The sequence below is a fragment of the Rhinatrema bivittatum genome, chromosome 4 (assembly GCF_901001135.1).
Source record: "Rhinatrema bivittatum chromosome 4, aRhiBiv1.1, whole genome shotgun sequence".
In the NCBI taxonomy this organism is placed as follows: Eukaryota; Metazoa; Chordata; class Amphibia; order Gymnophiona; family Rhinatrematidae; genus Rhinatrema; species Rhinatrema bivittatum.
In genome coordinates this window covers 411,028,195-411,049,930 of record NC_042618.1, presented here as the reverse complement: position 1 = coordinate 411,049,930, position 21,736 = coordinate 411,028,195, and the positions used below count along the sequence as shown (strand labels likewise).

Sequence of the window (21,736 nt, the reverse complement as noted above, 5' to 3'; positions counted from 1 at the left end):
CCTCTCCTGAGACAGCCCTTTTTCAGTTTCCTATTATATGTGAAGAAAACATACCACTCAAACCTACTGGTTCACAAATAAGTAAGACTTGTGATTCTTGGGAAATTAAGAATAAAGGATTGTGATGTTTTATTGGTATGTTGTTGGTTTTACTGCACTGAATATGAATTTTGATAAGATGCAGTATATAAGATTTTCATAATAAATAAATATATACATAAATAAATTGTGATATTATTGAGTTATGACTCAGGATTGAATAATATGCTGTAGAGTTACATATTTTTAAAAAGTATTTCTCTTGTATCAAGGATGTGTTGAAAAACGTAGCATAAGGATTAGTCATTTTGAGGACAATTTTGTGCAAAGTATTGTGGTTGTTGTTTTGGGCCACCTTGATATGTAGAATAAGAATCAGCAGATAAATTGCAGGTGATACTTATTTTATTGGACTAACTAAATATATCTATGTCTAGCTTTTGAGAGTTACCTTCCCTTCATCAATTTGGTGAGGAAACAGTAGAGTTACATTGAGATTTAAATCATACAGCGTACAGACTCTGCACTATTTAAACCCGGAATAACTGTGCTATTTCTTCTCTTTCTTGATGAAGAGCGGATAACTCTTGAAAGCTCATCACAGATGCATTAAGTTACAAATGGTTTGAGGATACTTTTCAAAGCCATTTACACAGGTAAATAGGCTAGTTTACTCAGATAAATTCCTATATGAAAAATGCCTTCATTCCAGCTAAAAGTACATGCAAGAAAAATAATCTCAACTACAGATACACAGTGTTGAGTTCCATATTAGAAATCATCACACAGGAAAAGGACTTCAGATTCCTTATGGAAAATACTTTGAAATCCTCAACTCAGTGTGCAGCAGCAGTCAAAAAGGTAAATAGAATGTTAGAAATTATTTGGAGAGGAATGGAGAATGAAACAGAGAATATCATAATGCTTCTGTATTGATCCATGGTACAACTGCACCTTAGTCATTGCATGCTGTTCTCATTGCCTTATCTCAAAACAGACATGGTGGAACTAGCAAAAGACAGAGAAGGGCAACAAAAATAATAAAGAGGATGGAAGGGTGGCAGTTTTGAAAGATGTCCTTTAACATTCAACTCATTTGAGACACTGTGTTGTTGTAGTGAAGCCCTACAAATGTTCAGTTGTGCTTGTGGGCAGAAAAATTTAAACAGTAAAGAGTCCTATAGCAGGATAGACATAAAGTACAATAAATAGCTGCAGTGATTAGTCAGTTTCACTTTTCTAGTTTAACTGCTTTCCGAATCTCCATTGGTAAGCAGACTGAATTAGACATGACATGGGTGATGTCATCCAGCAGAACTGAATGAACTAGTCTATCCTAGCTAGGGATGCTTTTAGCTCTACTAGGCATATGCAGGAATTTCCTTGCAGGAGTTGCCTCATGAGCCTCCTCAGTCATTTTTTGTCTGAGCACAAGCATAGACATGTACTCAGTCTCTACAGATATTTTTCTCTAAATTCTTAATCTTCTGTATTTTTCTTCAGTATTTACCTTCTTTAGTTGGCTCACTATCTCTGCAGCACTCACAATAGCATTTTTCTGTGCTAGAAGACAAAAAAAAAGAGAAATACACTTGCCTCCTCAACATGTCAGGCAAAAAGAGACCTACCATTAGTGGGTTCAAAAACTGCATCTGCAGCAAAGTAATGTCCCTCATGGCTGTGTTTTTGATGCCTCGGGCTTTCGAACAGGTAAACTGCTATGACTATGGATGGATGTATTTTTTTGGGCGTTTGATAAAGTTCCTCATGAGAGGCTTCTAGGAAAAGTAAAAAGTCATGGTATAGGTGGCGATGTCCTTTCGTGGATTACAAACTGCCTAAAAGTCAGGAAACAGAGAGTAGGATTAAATGGACAATTTTCTCAGTGGAAGGGAGTGGGCAATGGAGTGCCTCAGGGATCTGTATTGGGACCCTTACTTTTCAATATATTTATAAATGATCTGGAAAGAAATTCGATGAATGAGGTAATTAAATTTGCAGATGATACAAAATTGTTCAGAGTAGTTAAATCACAAGCAGATTGTGATAAATTACAGGAAGACCTTGTGAGACTGGAAAATTGGGTTTCGAAAAGGCAGATGAAATTTAATGTGGATAAGTGCAAGGTGATGCATATAGGGAAAAATAACCCATACTATAGTTACACAATGTTAGGTTCCATATTAGGTGCTACCACCCAAGAAAGAGATCTAGGTGTCATAGTGGATAACACATTGAAATCGTTGGTTCAGTGTGCTGCGGCAGTCAAAAAAGCAAACAGAATGTTGGGAATTATTAGGAAGGGAATGGTGAATAAAACGGAAAATGTCATAATGCCTCTGTATCGCTCCAGGGTGAGATCCCACCTTGAATACTGTGTACAATTCTGGTTGCCGCATCTCAAAAAAGATATTATTGCGATGGAGAAGATACAGAGAAGGGCTACCAAAATGATAAGGGGAATGGAACAGCTCCCCTATGAGGAAAGACTAAAGAGGTTAGGACTTTTCAGCTTGGAGAAGAGATGGCTGAGGGGAGATATGATAGAGGTGTTTAAAATTATGAGAGGTCTAGAATGGGTAGATGTGAATCGGTTATTTAGTCTTTCAGATAATAGGAAGACTAGGGGGCACTCCATGAAGTTAGCATGTGGCACATTTAAAACTAATCAGAGAAAGTTCTTCTTCACTCAACGCACAGTTAAACTCTGGAATTTGTTGCCAGAGGATGTGGTTAGTGCAGTTAGTATAGCTGTGTTTAAAAAAGGATTGGATAAGATCTTGGAGGAGAAGTCCATTACCTGCTATTAAGTTGACTTAGAAAATAGCCACTGCTATTACTAGCAACGGTAACATGAAATAGACTTAGTTTTTGGGTACTTGCCAGGTTCTTATGGCCTGGATTGGCCACTGTTGAAACAGGATGCTGGGCTTGATGGACCTTTGGTCTGACCCAGTATGGCATGTTTTTATGTCCTCGCAGTCCCAGTGTTCCAGGGTTAGTAAAATCAAGGAGTTGCTTAAATCTATTTGGAGTCGTAGCAGATCCTCTTCCCGAAGTGTAACATCATCTGCCTCGCCAGTTAAGAAGTTGAAAAGAAGCTCCTTCAAAAGTTGCTCATCAATGCAGACTGAAGTCGAGGGGTCAAGTAGGATGAGCTGCCCTGCATCGAGGAACAAGTGGCTTCATTCTCTGGGGTCATCAGAGCCTGCATTGAAGAAACATAAATCCTTGAGGTATGGTGCTTTGGCACTTTCAGCATTAGGCTTCAACATCGTTGACACTCAGTGCATGATGCATCAGAACACTCGATGTATGGCACACTGGTGCAACAATGCACTTGATGCTTGACCCACCAGTGCACTTGATGCATGACACATTGAAGTCCTTGGTTCATGGAGTCCACACTTTGTTGGCACACTTTGATGCATCAACACACCATGCTCGCAGTGCAACAGGTCTACATGATCCATCGATGCATAGCACAAGAACTCACAGCATCAGGGCTCCTTCCTGGCTCATGATCCTGATACAGCCGACATATTCATTTAAGAAATATTCCAGCTCCATACCAACGTTGCTGATGCAGTTCAAGGGAAGTCCCTCGAAGCACTCAAAGAAACATTGCTCAGCAGCTTAGAAACATTTGACTCCATTGAAGCACAAGGCTGCTATACTGCTGCAATTGGAACATCGAGTCCCACACTAGAATTTTCATGCTGTTTTGCCTACACAGCCACCCTAGATCTGGTACAGAAGCCTATTTGTTGCTTCTACCCCCTCCAATTACAAAAGCCTTTTACCTTCACAATTACTGGTGAGGTCTTCCCTTTGGAGACACCAGAACCAATATGTTCCATAGTACCACTCACCCCAACAGACCTCCTACTATGGATCGGGAACCCATTCTTGTCTGCGAAGAGAATGTTCCTCCTCCTACACCTGGTCAGAGGACATAGTCACGTGACCAGATTGCAGATATAGTGAAGAATTTCTTTACTGTTTGAATAGAGAGAGGGAAGGATCTATGAAGCCTCTCCTCTCCATCTTTGCCATATTGCTTCTTCAGACTGGAGTCCCAGTTTTGCTCATTAGGGTGAACACTCATCAGAACCCTTCCTACAAGGTTCTTCATCATCCCACTCAATTGCAGTAGAATCAAGTTGCTCAGAGCTGATAGACCAGAATGTCCCTTCCAGGGCAACCTGGAGAACCTCTCGAGTCACCTTCTTTATCATTGCGATCCTGGATTAGTGAGCCACACCATTAGGTTCAGAAGAAGGTTCTACAGATATACCTTCTGACCCACTTCCAGATCCTCCTGTCCATATATTGCCTCCAGAGGACCATTCTTACTCAAAAATTTTGGAAAAAATGGATAATACACAAGGTATCAATGTAGGTAAGTTGTAAGTTTTTGGTCTCCTCCAAATACTGAACACACCATCAGAATCAGCAGTTCTTCCAGTTAACGTCATTCTGAAGCTGCTACAGATGAGAATGTGGGACAGTCCTATTTCTAGCTTACCTATGGCCAGAAAACTAGATCTCAAGTACAGAGTTCAGAAGTCACTGGGATTCAGAGTCATCCAACTAATCAGTCCATCGTTGCCAAGTCCACACTGAAAAAGGTTAAAAAGACCATAGACCAGGGATGGCTAACTCCAGTCCTCGAGGGCCACAAACTGACCAGGTTTTCAGCATATCCACAATGAGCATGCATGAGAAAGATTTGCATCCAGTGGAGGCAGTGCATGCAGATCTTTCTCATGCATATTCATTGTGGATATCTTGAAAACTTGGCCTGTTTGTGGCCCTCGAGGACTGGAGTTTGCCATCCCTGCAATAGACTATTAGACAGTTTGGAAAGAAAGTATTTCATAGCTTCATGCTTACTGCTAATTTCTCTACTCATTAAATTAAGTGGCGCAATATTTGCATTCAAAAACTAAAGCCTTTTCTACAACCTGTGGATGGCAATATTTATTACTCCCAACTTCTGCTTTTCTCCTATTCATCCTACCTGCTTTGTATGCTTTCACCATTCTTCCTCATCTTTCTCCTGCACTCTCTCTTCCACTCCTTGTCTTCTTCCTTCTATCCGGGGTCCTCTCCTGCTAAACCTGGGCCTTACTCCTCTTTCTCTTCCTCCTCCCCCTTCCCCATCTTTTCTCCTCCCTCCCCCTTACTCCCATCTTCCCCAGTTCAACTCTCTCTCCTCTATGTTATTACCTCATCCCATTCTCTCTTTTTCCCACACTCTTGCTCTCCCATTAACTTTTGTTCTCACTTCTGGTTGTCCTCTCTGACACCCCCCACATTCTTGTCACTTTCTTTACTTGCCCCCTCACTCTCTTTCACCCTCATATACTCTTTTATGTTCTCCCCTCACTACTCTTTCCAACACTCATTCTGCTCTCTCCTCTCATTGTATTCTCACACTCATTCTTGCTCTCTCTCCTCTCACTGATCCCTCCAACACACACACACACACTCATTTTTTCTCTTACCCCTCCTTTGATCTCTCACTCACTCACATATACTTACTTTCTTTTGCTCTCCTCTCGCCATCTCAGGACTGGATGAGGAAGAAGATGCTTCCCTTCTGGTGATGGCTATGAGAATGAACCAGTCAAAGACGGGAGGTGAAGAATTAGCAGCAGAGCTTGTTTCTGCTTCCTGCCTCAGAGTCCATTCTAGTGCCGGTCTTCTATACAGCACAGATGGGTAAGAGGCAGTTTGGCTAAGAGAAGGGAGGTGATTTCTATGTCCTGGAGATTCTGGGTGGTCCCCTTGAGACCAGAAAGGGCTCTAAACCCAGAGTCTCCAGTTCAAATCTGGAGAATTCCCAGGTATGACAACAAGTTGGCAGACCTTTCTTATTTGGGGGGACAATCTCTTTGGCAAAAAACTCAGAGGAACAGTCGTTCAAATAAAAGAACAGAATGTGGCAATCCAGTCCATCTCAATGGCTTATGAGTAGCCTTTCTCTTTGAGACACTCCTTCTTTTCGTACAAGAGGCCGAATTTCAGAGATGCCCATTTCAACAGTACTGCCTCCCACTTCTTCCAGCTCAATGACAGCAGCTGCTTCCAGCCAAGCCTTGGCAACAGGAGCACCATCAGCTTAAAATGACACAACAGGTCAAGCCTAAGCCTGGGCCCAGTTTTTGAACCCTCTGAACACTCAACAGTCCTTCATACTGGTGGGGGGAAATCCAGGCTTTTTTGGATTCATAGCACATGATAGCCAAGGACCTCTGGGTCCTGAAGTTTGTGGAGTCTAGATACATAGATATGCATTTCTCTCAGTTACCATCCTTTCCACATTACTTGACTCTCAATCCAGATCCATTTCCCTTGATGAAGCTTCATCTTGACACTCAATTGTTTCTTCAACAACGAGCAATAGAACCAGTCCTGAAGTTCCAACATGGACATGGCATCTAGTCCAGATGTTCCCTCATCCCTAAGAAATCAGGAGAATTGAGTCACATTGTGAATATGAGATTCCTGAACAAACATCTATTCCGAGAGATAATCAAAATAAATTCCCTCAGCACAATTCTCCCTTATATCCAGAAGGGAGAATGGATGTACATTCTTAATCTGAAAGATGTTTCTCACAGGACAAGCAGGATGGTTGTCCTCACAAATGGGTGACATCGAGGATGGAGCCCAACCACGGAAAACTTCTGTCAAAGTTTCAGGAACTTTGACTGGCCCCTACTGGGCATGCCCAGCACAGCACCAACCCTGCAGCCAGCAGGGGTCTCCCTTCAGTCTTCTTTTTTCCGCGTAGCAGTTGCCACGCGGTTAAGGAGCTCTTACCACATTCCTGACAGGAATCTCTTCAACTACTTTCTTGAAGAAAAAATTGCCCCTCAGGGGTCTCCCTTCTTCAATTTTTCCTCCGCGGTACTTCGGTAAGTTTTTGCCGTTGTTTTTTGTCGACTACCGTCAAGTTTGACCCTCGAGGCCTATTGGCAGTCGACCGTCCCGCGGCTAAATTTTTGGCCTATGGCCATGGCGTCGGGGTTCCGTCGGTGCCCAGACTGTACGCGTACTATGTCCATCACAGACCCACATAGAGTCTGTGTTTTGTGTTTAGGGAGTGAGCATGATGTCTTAACTTGCACCAAATGTGCCCTAATGACATCAAAAGGTCGCAAGGCCAGAATGGAGAAGATGGGACTCCTCTTCCATGCTCACACTCCGACGCCATCGATTGCATCGACGTCATCGGAACCGGCACCGTCGAAGTCTCATCGTCATCGACAGTCTACCGGTGACCGTCCGCCATCGACGTCTTCACGGCCATCGACTCCTGTCCCTTCCCCCGAAGATCGAGGGGATCGGAAAGAGAAACATTGCCATCGACGTCATAAGTCTCGGACCGTCGAGGAATCAAAGTCATCGACTTCAGTACTGTCCGAGCCGCCTTCGAAGAAGTCTCGACCAGAAGTGGCACCGTCCACTCCTGTCTCGCAGACACCGAGGCAACCCTCACCCCTCCGGGGTTTGGGAGCCGCGATTCCACCGGTGACGGTGGTCCCTCCGGCTCAGCCTCCGCCTCCCTCTCCCGTAGAGCCAGGTCTTGTTACCCCAGGTCTCCGGGCAGAACTGGACTGGCTGGTCCAGGAGGCTATCGACAAGGCGATGCTACAGTTCCAGACTCCTTCGGCACCGACCCCGGCACCGAGCGTGGAACCGGCCACCGACCCGATTCCAGCAGCACTGGCACCGCTGCTTGCTCGGATGGAAGCGCTTACAAGGGCCCTTCCACCGGTAATGCCCGGGTCACCGATCTCATCAGGTGGAGAAACACCGTTCTCAATTCCCCCTTCGGGGGTAGTTCCATCGGTGCCTTGTCGTCCCTCGCCACCAATACTCTCCTTGGGGGCGATACGCACATCAGCTCCACCGATAATTTCGATGTCGGCGCCGAATCCTTCGATGCCGACACCGATTCCATCGATAACATTCTCGATGCCCCCGGTAATTCCTTCGAATTTCTCGGAGCCTCAACCGGGGCCTTCAGGTACACAGCCCCCTCATGGTCCTACATGTCAGCATCCTGATCCTTATGACACCTGGGGTGATGATACCTCTACTGACACCGATGATTTGCCTTCACCACCCTCTCCTGTGGAGAGTAGAAAGCGTTCCCCTCCTGAGGACCTCTCTTTCATAAATTTTGTGAAGGAAATGTCGGAGTTGGTCCCTTTTCAGCTTTAATCTGAACAAGATGACAGGCACCAGATGATGGAGTTGCTCCAATTCTTGGATGCCCCTAAAGTCATCACCTCTATTCCAATTCATCAGGTTTTTCTGGACCTTCTAAAAAAGAATTGGGAATCCCCTGGATCTGTTGCTTCAGTAAACAAAAAAGCTGACTCTACCTATCTCGTACAGTCAGCACCTGGCTTTCAGAAACCACAATTAGACCATCACTCTGTTGTGGTAGAATCAGCTCAAAAGAAAGCTAAACGAATAAAGCCACATTCTTCCATACCTCCTACTAAGGAAAATAAATTCCTAGATAGTATAGGTAGGAAAGTATACCAAGGAGCTATGCTGATTTCCAGAATAGCTTCTTATCAATTATATATGACCCAATACAATAGGGTCATCCTGAAACAAATGCAGGAGTACTCAGATGCCTTGCCAGAGCAGTTCCAGCCACAGCTTCAATCCCTACTAAATAAAGGGTTTGAAGCTGGGAAGCATGAAATAAGAACAGCTTATGACATCTTTGATACTTCCACTAGACTTTCTGCTACGGCCATCTCTGCCAGACGCTGGGCTTGGCTTAAGTCGTCTGACCTTTGCCCGGAAGTTCAGGACAGGCTCTCTGATTTGCCCTGTCTAGGGGATAATTTATTTGGTGAGCAAATTCAGCAAATTGTTGCTGAACTAAAGGATCATCATGAGACACTTAAACAGCTCTCATCTATTCCTTCTGACTTGCCTTCTAAACAACCATTTAAGAAGGACTCAAAAAAGTCATTCTTCCGTCCACGGAAGTATTATCCCCCACTAGCCAAGTCTAAGCCTGCGAGGCCTTACCATAGAACTCAGCCTCACCAGTCTCGAAAACAAAAGCCCGCAGCAGCTCCACAACCTGGCCCTGCATCGGGTTTTTGACTTTCAATTAGAGAGCAGATGCCACATCCCTCTTCCAACCATACCAGTAGGAGGTCGGTTAGGCCATTTTCTACAAAAATGGCACCATATCACCACAGATCAATGGGTGATAGCGATAATTGCACAGGGTTACCACCTCAACTTCCTGTCTCTCCCTTCGGACTCCCCACCCCGACAGGCGTGGAGACTCACCGATCACTCTGTTCTTCTAGAGCAGGAAGTATCCCTTCTCCTCCAGTCAAACGCTATAGAACCCATTCCTCTCTCACAACAAGGACTAGGGTTCTACTCCAGGTACTTTCTGATCCCAAAAAAGTCAGGAGGACTTCGACCAATCCTGGACCTACGGCCCTCAACAAGTACCTTTACAGAGAGAAGTTCAAGATGGTAACCTTGGGCTCGCTTCTCCCTCTGCTGCAAAGAGGAGACTGGCTCTGCTCTCTAGATCTAAAAGACGCCTACACTCACATTGCGATAACTCAATCTCATCGCAAATACCTCCGTTTTTTAGTAGGCCGAAATCACTACCAATACCGAGTGCTACCTTTCGGCCTGGCATCCGCACCACGGGTCTTCACCAAATGCCTCGTGGTGGTTGCAGCGTTCCTCAGGAAGGAAGGTGTCCACGTCTACCCCTACCTGGACGATTGGTTAATCAGGGCCCCAACCCAGCAAATCGCTCAGTCCTCCCTGACCCTGACAATTCAAACTCTACTTTCTCTAGGGTTTCTTGTCAATTATGAGAAATCCTATTTAGTCCCATCTCAAACCTTATCCTTCATTGGGGCAGACTTGGACACCTTACAGGCCAAAGCCTTCCTTCCTCACCAACGAGTTCAAATCCTTGTGTCCCTAGCTTGCCAGTTGCAGTCTCAACGCACAGCAACAGCTCGCCAATTCCTCATTCTACTGGGACACATGGCCTCCTCAGTTTATGTGACTCCCATGGCCCGCCTGGCCATGAGAGTCATGCAATGGACTCTGAGATTGCAATGGGCCCAAGCTGTTCGGCCTCTGTCCTCCATTGTTCGCATCACCGATGCACTCCGTCTGTCTCTTGCCTGGTGGACAAATCAATTCAACCTCCTACAGGGCTTGCCTTTTCTTCCACCAGACCCTCAGGTAATCCTCACCACCGACGCTTCCAACATCGGTTGGGGAGCCCATGTAAACAATTTACAAACTCAAGGGTTCTGGTCACCAGAGGAAGCCAAACACCAGATACATTTCCTGGAACTCAGAGCAATCCGATATGCTCTCATGACTTTTCAAGATTGCCTATCGAACCACACAATCTTAATTCAGACGGACAACCAGGTGGCCATGTGGTACATAAACAAGCAGGGAGGCACAGGCTCCTTCCTTCTGTGTCAGGAAGCTGCGCAGATTTGGGCAGAAGCCCTCTCCCACTCCATGTACCTCAGGGCCACCTACTTGCCGGGAGCAGACAATGTATTGGCAGACCAGCTGAGCCGTGTCTTCCAACCACACGAGTGGTCACTCGATCCCTTGGTAGCGACCTCTCTGTTTCACAAATGGGGTTATCCCCATATAGACCTCTTTGCGTCCCCTCAGAACCACAAAGTGGACAATTACTGCTCTCTCATTCAGAGCCAGCACTCTCGGCCGAGGGATGCATTCTCCCTCACGTGGACAACCGGTCTGCTTTATGCATTCCCTCCACTTCCTCTTCTGTCGAAGACTCTCGTGAAGCTACGTCAGGACAGGGGAACTATGATCCTGATAGCACCGCACTGGCCACGCCAAGTGTGGTTTCCCATACTTCAGGATCTCTCCATCCGCAGGCACATTCCTCTGGGAAAGGACCCGCATCTGATCACTCAAAACGATGGATGCCTCCTCCATCCCAACCTCCAAGCCTGGTCCCTGACGGCATGGATGTTGAAAGCTTAGTCCTTCAGCCATTTAACCTTTCGGATTCCGTTTCTCGTGTCCTGATCGCTTCACGAAAGCCTTCCACAAGAAAATCTTATTCCTACAAATGGAAAAGGTATACATCATGGTGCACTTCTCAGTCCCTTGATCCCCTTTTCTGTCCAATTTCTAAATTCTTGGACTATCTCTGGCATCTATCAGAATCAGGTCTAAAGACCTCTTCCATTAGAATGCATGTCAGTGCGGTGGCCGCCTTCCATAAAGGTATCGGGGGTGTCCCTATTTCAGTACAACCCCTTGTAACACGCTTTCTTAAAGGCTTGCTCCATTTGAAGCCACCTTTACGCCCTCCGGCCCCTTCTTGGGACCTTAATCTGGTTCTTGGTCGCCTTATGAAACCTCCTTTCGAACCTCTTCACTCCTGTGACCTAAAATATCTCACATGGAAAGTGTTATTCCTTTTGGCTATCACTTCAGCTCGCAGGGTTAGTGAATTACAGGCCCTAGTTACCTATCCGCCTTACACTAAACTCCTGCAGGACCAGGCGGTACTCCGCACTCACCCTAAATTCTTACCTAAGGTAGTTTCGGAGTTTCATATCAATCAATCCATCATACTACCTATCTTCTTTCCCAGGCCCCACTCCAACTCCGGGGAACAGACTCTGCATACCCTTGACTGTAAACGTGCTCTAGCTTTCTATCTAGACCGTACAGTAGCCCACAGGAAGAGCACTCAATTATTCGTCTCTTTCCATCCTAACAAGTTAGGGCAACCTGTGGGTAAGCAGGCTCTTTCCTCCTGGTTGGCGTACTGCATCTCATTTTGCTATCAGCAAGCTGGCATTCCTTTCCAAGACCGTGTCAAAGCACACTCTGTGAGGGCCATGGCGACTTCAGTAGCACACCTTCGATCGGTGCTGCTTCCTGACATCTGCAAGGCTGCCACCTGGAGTTCCCTCCATACATTTGCAGCCCATTATTGCTTGGACAAAGCTGGAAGACAGGATTCCATCTTCGGCCAGTCTGTCTTGCGTAACCTTTTTCCAGCATGATGTACCAACACCCTTCCACCTCCCGGTAGGGTGCGGATGCCCTCTACCAAATTTCACCCCAGTTATTGTGCCTGTTGCACGCCGTTGGATACATTTGGTGCATGTTCAGACATCCTCAGCTCGGTACTCACCCATTTGTGAGGACAACCATCCTGCTTGTCCTGTGAGAAAGCAAATGTTGCTTACCTGATGTAACAGGTGTTCTCACAGGACAGCAGGATGTTAGTCCTCACGAAACCCACCCGCCACCCCGCGGTGTTGGGTTCGTTTTTATTTTATTTTCGGCACTGCCTGTAGCTTTGAAACAAGACTGAAGGGAGACCCCTGCTGGCTGCAGGGTTGGTGCCGTGCTGGGCATGCCCAGTAGGGGCCAGTCAAAGTTCCTGAAACTTTGACAGAAGTTTTCCGTGGTTGGGCTCCATCCTCGATGTCACCCATTTGTGAGGACTAACATCCTGCTGTCCTGTGAGAATACCTGTTACATCAGGTAAGCAACATTTGCTATATGCTTATATACCCATCCATCCCTCCCACTGGTGCTACCTTCACTTCAAGGTGGATTCTTCCCATTATCAATACAACTGAAAAGTTATCCATCTAAATGGCTTATCTGGCTAAATTCAGCCTTTATCCAGCTAAATTCTATCTTGCTAATAAGTAAGGCAGATAGAATTTAGCTGGAAACGTTAGGGGCAGTCCAGGGGCAAAATTGGAAGGAGTTGAGTTAACCAGCTAACTCTGAATATTAGAGTTAGCTGGTTAACTTAGCCTGCTAAGTCTGGTTGGGTGAAAGAGCTGTCCTAAAGTTAGCCAGCTATAGTTAGCTCGCTAACTAATTAAGATATCTGGCTATATTCATTTGTGCAGCTGCACTACTGAATATGCCTCCAAAGTTAGCCAGATTAGTTTATCCGGCTAACTTTGCTAACTGAATTTGATTCTTTACCATTACCATCTTCAAAATCATTTCAATTAGACTGCATATTATCAGAATTTCAACCAATCAATCATAACACGATTACCAAAATATTAACCAAATCAAAACCTTCGAATAGCCCATTTAATGCCTGCCCTGGTTACGTACTCAGGAACATAAAAGACCAGATTGCCCCGTCTATAGCAAATATAGTTAATGCTTCCCTGATTCAGGGATTCGTTCCAAAAGAACTCAAACAAACATCAGTTCTTCCAATTCCAAAAAAGAAAAATCATGATCCTTCGGACCTTACCAATTATCGACCTGTTGCTACCTTAACTTCCATTGCAAAAATACTGGAATCAGTCGTACTGCATCAAGTCTCTGAATACATTGAAGAAAACAACATTTTCCACAATAATCAACATGGTTTCAGAAAAGGTTATAGCACGGAGTCACTATTAATTTCATCTTTTGACACGATCCTGAGGGGTTTCGACGCAAACACAAATTACATATTAGTACTACTTGATATATCAGCAACGTTCGATACTCTCAATCACAATATTCTGTTAGACAACTTATCTCAAATTGGTATTACTGGTTCAGCATTACATTGGTTTTCATTATTCATCTCAAACCGTCCACAAAGAATTTCCATAGGTAAATACAAATCAGAGTGGTACACAACCAAAACAGGTGTACCCCAGGGATCATCGCTCTCCGCTTTATTGTTTAACATTTACCTTCTACCACTGTGTCGCCTCCTAACAGGACTGAATTTATACTTCAAAATTTACGCAGACGATATCCAATTCATAATTCCATTCACTGAATCCTGGTCAAAAACATTCTCCTTGTTACAATTATATCTATCCACAATAAAAACTTGGTTATCTCACAACAGACTAAAACTAAATACCAATAAAACAGAACTGATTTATTTATCAACAATACCTGACTCACCATATCAACCACCCCAGTCTTTTACATTTGAAAAACAAAAAATCCTGATCAAACCACACGCAAAAAACTTAGGAGTAATCATAGATTCCAGGTTATCTCTATCCAAAAATATATCTGACATAGTGAAAAAATCATTTTTCAAAATATATATGCTGAAAAAAATAAAACCATTACTGCTACCAAATGATTTTCGCCTTGTAACTCAATCCTTGATACTGACTACATTAGACTACTGCAATGCATTATATCTCGGTCTACCGCAATCATCAATACAACCATTGCAACTAGTGCAAAATGCAACTGCAAGAATGCTATGTAACGCCTCACGCAGAGACCATATCACACCGCTATTATATCACTTGCACTGGCTTCCAATGACATTCCGGATCTCTTACAAAATTTTGACCACAATCCACAACCTGTTATATAACCCCAATTCAATCTGGCTCTGTTCACTATTGAGACTATATAATCCAAACAGACAACTTAGATCAATAAACAAATGCATGTTGGAAATACCCACAGTAAAAGCTGCAAGCCTAGCTCTAACCAGAAAACGAGCATTTTCAATTGCAGGCCCTACAATGTGGAACTCTATCCCGGAGTATATTCGAATAACAGAAAATCGTAATGATTTCAAAAAAGCTCTGAAAACTTACTTATTCACCTGTGCCTATAACATAACAAAATGAACATAACAACTCTGTTTTCAAACCCTTAAGCATTACGGAATATACAGTTGTAAATGAATGTAAACTTTGTAATTTTATAGTATTTTACTGTATGTCAAATATTATGTGTGTTTTATGATGTAAACCGCTAAGATGGATAGATACCTACCCCTAGTGCGGTATATAAAAACTTTTAAATAAAAATAAATAAATAAAATAAATAAACTGAACTGTGTCTGAATATAGACTTCATAATTTATCATAGCATGGATAGATTCACTATCAGATCAAGCGAGCACTATAAGATCTCTTATTTACAAGCTGCTAATCTCTCAGCGCTTGACAGCTAGAGAGTCTGTCATTGCTTTAGGTCACATGATGGTGGCCATTCATGTAGTTCTACTAACCTGCCTTCATATGTCTTATTTGCAGTGGGGTCTGCACAGTCAGTAGGATCAGTTAACTCAACCACTGACAACAATAGCACAGGTTTCCAGAGACATGGATTGGGAACTGTGCTGGTGGTTAAACCCCCACATTCTTCAGGAAGGAGCTCCACTTCATGCTGACCTCCATCAAGTAACTCTAGTGACGGATACCTCCACAAAGTGATTGGATGCCCATACAGAATCCTGTCAGACCCAGGGCACTTAGTCTTTTCAGGAAAGCTATTTTCAAATCAAACTGCTGAAACTAAGAGCATTAAGATACGGTCTCAGAATGTTCACATGTCTTCTTCAAGGAAAGAATATCTTGATTCAAACCGACAACCAAGTTGCAATGTTTTATGTCAACAGACAGGGGATGTAGGGTCATGGACTTTCTGCTAGGAAACATTAAAAATTTGACAAGGAGTGGTCAGTAATTGAGCTGCTGTACAAGCCATCTATCTTCCAGGGATCTCTAACATGCTGGCAGATTGCCTCAGCAGGGTATTTTGCCTATACAAGTGGTCTCTGCAACAATCAATAGTCAACAAAATATTCAGCTTATGGGGTCTGCTGTTAATCGACCTATTCACAGATAGCAAAGCAGAAGACTCAACAAATTTTCCTGAATTCTACTCAGCAATCTCAGATTAGTTCAGGAAGCATTCCTAATCGATTGGGGTGGAAGTTAAACAGAGGTAGGCGATGGCCTAGGGCACTGGAAGTTGGCGGTGCGGCAGAGTGGCCGGTAAGGGCAGCAGTTTTGAAAGGAATGAAATGAGAAGTGGCGTGGGTGAGGTGTTTTTCATTTTGGGGTATGTATTTCTTTGAGGAGCTGGGGTTGTTTGTTGTGGGTATAGAGAGAGAGAGAGAGAGAGATCACGTGATGGCATCACTGCCTAGGGCAGCTGGACACCCTTCCATAGGCCCTGCTAGAATGTCACACCTTCTACTTGTAATTCTGTAATCAATAATTTTCTGGATGTGTATGTTCGGAGAGATTATAGTTTGAAATGTAATCTTTTTTTTATTATCTATGAATTTTACAATTTAAACACAAGAATACTTGTACTAGAAAAGTGAGAGATATTCCAAATCAAATATATTGAACAGCGTCATATTGACAAAAGAAAAACGATTATATAATTAATTAGGAAAAAAAAGGAACCAAGAAGGAAAAAAGAGCGATTAACACTAAAATGATGAAAAATAAATAGAGAAGCAAACCAAGACTCATCATCATTTCAAAATTGTCAAGTCATCTTAAGGAGCTTTTTGGGCATGTGAATCCAGGAAATATCTAAGTTGGGAAGGTTAAAAATACACATAATTAACATTAAGATGTTTCATATAACATTTACATGAATATCTCAATGTGAACTGAGCACAAAATCTCAGATCGCATACAAAGAAATTTCTTCCTGTGATCTTGGGTTATCCTAGTTATATCAGGAAATATCCATATCTTCTGACCACAGTATGGCAGTAACATGTTTCGCAAGAAAAATCTGAGATCAGTATTTCTATTATTATGAAAAGCAAAAGACACCAATAAAGTTCCTCTTTTAGATATAAGGACCTCTTGTGATGATTCAAGAAGATCCATTAAATTCAAAGAAGAATCTTGTTCCTGATGTTCACGAGTGCCAGTGATCTGCTGTGGCAAATAATACACTTTAGTGATAACAGACATCGCCTCCTTAGAAATCTTTAGAACTTGTGAAATATAGTTCTTAAAAAATTCCAATGGTGAAATCAATTTGGTAATTGGAAAATTAAGAACTTGCAGATTCAGACTTCTCATAGCATTTTCAATATTCTCTAGTTTCTTGGAGTAGATTAAATCAGATTGAACCAAACCATTTTGTATTTTCTCAATTGTAGACATTTGTGACTCCAGAGCTTCAATTTTCCCCCCATATAAAGAAACAAATTTATCAATAGCAGAGGCATGCTGATTAGTGTCCAAAGTAATTTTTGTTAAAGAAGAAATAGCAGCTTCCAAGGAAGCTAAGACATTCCAGACAGAGTCCAATGTAATAACTGGTGGTTTAATTAAAGTTACCTTAGGAGCCAAACTTAACCTGGAATCGATGCCACTTTTGCTCAATAAAGTGTTGTTAAGAGCCAGATCCCCTCCAAGTACCGAAGACAGAGGCTGCATCAAGGGAGTATCGGATACAATTCCTTGAACAGGGGTGGAAAAAACTCCTCCATCTAATCCCTTCGATGAAGCCATAAAACTTAGATCTACAGCTGCCATTGTAGCGGTACCCCCTTGGTGCCAGAGTCACCCGTTCAACTACGGGGCTTACTGGTTTCGGCTCCGCTACCTCAGGCGTCTTGCTGAATGGAGGAGATGGCGTGGCACGGGACTTAAAGATGTTTCTTCAGCCTGCGGTGTCGGCGTTCGCTCCATGTCAGCATCCGCAAGGGCAATTGCCGGCATTGTTATAGATGTCGGAGCAAAGAAGGCCTCAGTCCAAGGCTGCAGGAATCCTGTCGAAATAAAAGCCTGGGCAGATTCCTTCAATTTGGCTTTCATCTTCGTATCAGGCATTGTGGAAAAAAGAAAACAGGCAACGAAGAGAGTGCTCCAGCCCAGCCTCTCAGTGAGTGGCCATCTTGGCTCTTGAAATGTAATCTTTAAGAAAATTAAATCAGCAAATTTGCAGCATGAATATATTTAGTTGAGATATTAATAACATATATATGGGTAGTGAAAATCTCAAAATTGTCTTATTACCTGTGAAATCATTGTTCTGGTTTTCAGAATGTTTAGATTACATGTACTTAAAAGACAGGTAGAAGCCTCAATTGAACCCCCCCCCCCCCCCCCCCATGAATTTCTTTTTTCTGAATCACTCTCCAACTTTGAAAAGTGGAAAAGTCTGATGTCCCCCAAGGACTTACCTCCACACAAAGTTTGGTGCAGCTAGGTCTAGCCCTTCCAAAGTTAATTGGGGAGAGGGAACTCAGACATAAAAAACTAAACTGCAACACAGAGAGACATTTTACATTCGCATAAACTACTTTTTTCTGTTGAACCAGGGGAAAAAATAATAGTGTAGCATTGCTGTTTGAATGACTTGTATGCACTCTTATAATGGGCATTGCATAATAAGTTTGTGAGGTAGTAATAAGCTTGAAGTTTTCAATAAGTGATCAAGATCTCCAGGCTACAGTATATTTTACTATCATTGCTATTGTACAGATCTGCAGCCTACTGTATATTTTACTATCATTGCTATTGTACAGTATTAATGTAATTTTTATTGTGTCTGTTACTTAGTTCAAGAGAATATTCATTCATATTATGGATCAATATTGAATGCTGTGACTGCTAAAAGCTCTGTAGAACAGGCATTATTAGAGATGGAGAACAAATTTGTCTCTGTAAGTACAAAAACTGAAGTATTATCTGTTTTATCTCTTTGCTTGATTGTTTTTCTTTATTTTAACACAGTTGACTAAGAATCCAAAAATTCAGTTTTAGAATTGTATGTTAAACTCAATGCTAGAAAGTTCATAAAAGAAAAATCTTCTAGACAAAGAGCTATATAATACTAGAGACATGCAAATGTTTCACAAATTGTGACATGATCAATAAGTTCTGTTTTAGCAAAGTTGTGGTTGAAATTAAAAATAAAAGTGCAAATGAATGCAAAAGAAAATTAGTTTTAACTTTTTCTATTAGTATTGCTTCTGGTATACCTCGGATAATAGAAGTAGACTTTATTGCCTTATGCTGTAATGTGCTAGCTATGCTCACAGCTTTCTTTGTTATCTTTAACTTTAAACATTAAACAAAAAGAGAATGTTAGCAATATTCAGAACCTTTCTCTCTCTCATACACACAGGGGCAGATTTTAAAAGCCCTGTGAGCGTAAATCCAGCTGGATTTACGCGTGCAGGGGGATTACGCGCGCTGAGCCTATTTTGGATAGGCCCGGCGACATGTGCAAGTCCCGGGACGCGCGTATGTCCCAGGGCTTGAATAAAGGGGCAGGGCATGGGTGGTTCGGGGCGGGGGCGTGGCCAGAGGCCTCTAAGCCGGGAGATCATGTGCCGGCACTTGGCTGGCGCGCGCAAGCTACGCCTGCCCATAGGCAGGCGCAACTTTAAAAACAAAGGTCGGGGGGGCGGGTTAGGTAGGGGAAGGAAGGGGAAGGTGGGGGGGCAGAGGGAACAGGGAAAGCCATCGGGGCTCCCCTAGGGCTCAGTGTGCGCAAAGTGCACAAGTGTGCACCCCCTTGCATGCACCAACCCCGTATTTTATAACATGTGTGCGCCTGCACATGCATGTTATAAAATCGGGCGTAGATTTGTGCATGCTGGGTTGTGCGTACAATTCTACGCCCGCGCGTACCTTTTAAAATCCGGCCCACACTGAACAAGCTCTTTCTCAGTGTGCAGAGTTCTAGTGTCCATTCAGGTCCTGGGTTGTGATAGATTTCATTGGCTCCAGATAACAATTTTCAATAGATGACGTTGTTCAATACCTTTGGAGACCATTTGACAGTGGTGTAGTTACACGATGTTAGGTTCCATATTAGGAGCTACCACCCAGGAAAAGGATCTACATCATAGTGGATGATTCTTTAAAATCGTCAGCTCAGTATGCTGCAGCAGTCAAAAAACCAAACAGAATGTTAGGAATTATTAGGAAGGGAATGGTTAATAAAACGGAAAATGTCATAATGCCTCTGTATCGCTCCATGGTGAGACCCCACCTTGAATACTGTGTACAGTTCTGGTCGCTGCATCTCAAAAAAGATATAGCTGCAATGGAGAAGGTACAGAGAAAGGCAACCAAAATGATAAAGGGGATGGAACAGCTCCCCTATGAGGAAAGACTGAAGAGGTTAGGGCTGTTCAGCTTGGAGAAGAGATGGCTGAGGGGGGATATGATAGAGGTCTTTAAGATCATGAGAGGTCTTGAACGAGTAGATGTGAATCAGTTATTTACACTTTCAAATAATAGAAGGACTAGGGGGCATTCCAGGAAGTTAGCAAGTAGCACATTTAAGACTAATCGGAGAAAATTCCTTTTCACTCAATGCACAATAAAGCTCTGGAATTTGTTGCCAGAGGATGTGGTTAGTGCAGTTAGTGTAGCTGGGTTCAAAAAAGGTTTGGATAAGTTCTTGGAGGAGAAGTCCATTAACTGCTATTAATCAAGTTTACTTAGGGAATAGCCACTGCTATTAATTGCATCAGTAGCATGGGATCTTCTTTGTGTTTGGGTAATTGCCAGGTTCTTGTGGCCTGGTTTGGCCTCTGTTGGAAACAGGATGCTGGGCTTGATGGACCCTTGGTCTGACCCAGCATGGCAATTTCGTAATATTTTTTTTTAAGTGGAGACCACTTTAGATCCCTAACTTGACTCCAGGGGGGATAGGCTTCCCCTCCAATATCATAGCCAGCCAGTTCCACTTAAAATTACACTAACCTCCCTCTCATTCTGTGTTTAGCATCATTTATTTATTTATTAAAAAAGATTTATAACCCATGCATTCCATGGGCAGTACATGGCAAATGCAAACACCTCCTTCCAGATATGCTCATCCTCTTCTCCCCAATTCCCTGCAGACATTCTTCCCCTTCCCTTCCTCCTACTCAGGGCTTAATTTGTGGGGGAATGGCCAAGAACACTGTTCCGGCACTTTTTTCGGGTTTAAGAGGCAGAGCAGCATGGGAGTTGTTCTCCAGTCTCTCCCCTCCAGGCAACCTGGAACACACAAAAAAGAAAAGTGCCACTCTGCTCCCTAATCTAGACAATTCCCTCTTTTTTCTCCACCCCTCCACCCCCCCCCCCCCCCCCCACGCACTTCTGCTCCTGTATTGCAATGAACATAAAAGGTAAAGCAGACACTGCAGAGCAAAGAACAGACACAAAAAGGGTTTTGAATTAGCAAAAGCGTGAGCAGTAGTGCCAACTGTGAAAACTTCAACCCTGGCCTTGATGAATGGCACTACTGCTCACTGCTTTCAAACTTGTGTTAATTCATCCCTTATTTTGTATCCATTACAGAGGGCTTAATTTCTGGCAGAACCACCCAGAACTGCATTCTGCTACCTTTTCTCTGGGATCCAAGAAGGCAGAACAGAGCCAGAACTGTATCTTAATTCTGGCTCCCCAGAAGAAAGAGAAGGGAGGCAGCAGTGGCATGCATTATTTATGACCCCCCCCCCCCCCAGCTACAGTCCTTAGAGGAAGCAGAGAAGAACAGAGTGTTGTAGCTGCTTACCCTGAGATAAGAGTATTCAAAAAGCCTTAGTGGATGATACGAAAAAATAGACTGCAATAAACACGTATTCACCAAAAATAACACATAAATAGTATTTTTCTGTGGGACCATCATATAAACCCCAAATATTAGTATCTTTTAAAGCATTAAGGGGTAGATTTTAAAAAGCATTTACTCGAGCAAAACTGGTTTTTGCTCGAGTAAATACACTTTACTCAAGTAAGTGGGCTTTTCAAAATTGCTACAATATATGCCATTGAATTGTCCATAGGATTTACTCAAGTAAGTGCACTTTACTCGAGTAAATAGCTTTTGAAAATTGCTACGATAGTATGTCACATTTACATGCATAACTCCTTTGAAAATG

General features: G+C 43.2%; 1 protein-coding gene across 3 annotated transcripts in view; it reads left to right on the top strand.

The window, feature by feature from the left end:
- CCDC36 (coiled-coil domain containing 36) overlaps nucleotides 1–21,736 on the top strand; it is a 165,338-nt gene that overhangs the window by 115,560 nt on the left and 28,042 nt on the right. For 2 of the 3 annotated variants that reach the window (XM_029601198.1, XM_029601195.1), the window contains one exon: nucleotides 18,411–18,514. In XM_029601198.1, the coding sequence (XP_029457058.1) occupies nucleotides 18,411–18,465 (55 nt within the window). In that variant the 3' untranslated portion in view covers nucleotides 18,466–18,514. Of the gene's footprint in view, nucleotides 1–18,410; nucleotides 18,746–21,736 lie in introns of those variants that run through there. The other variant, XM_029601197.1, reaches the window with a different exon arrangement.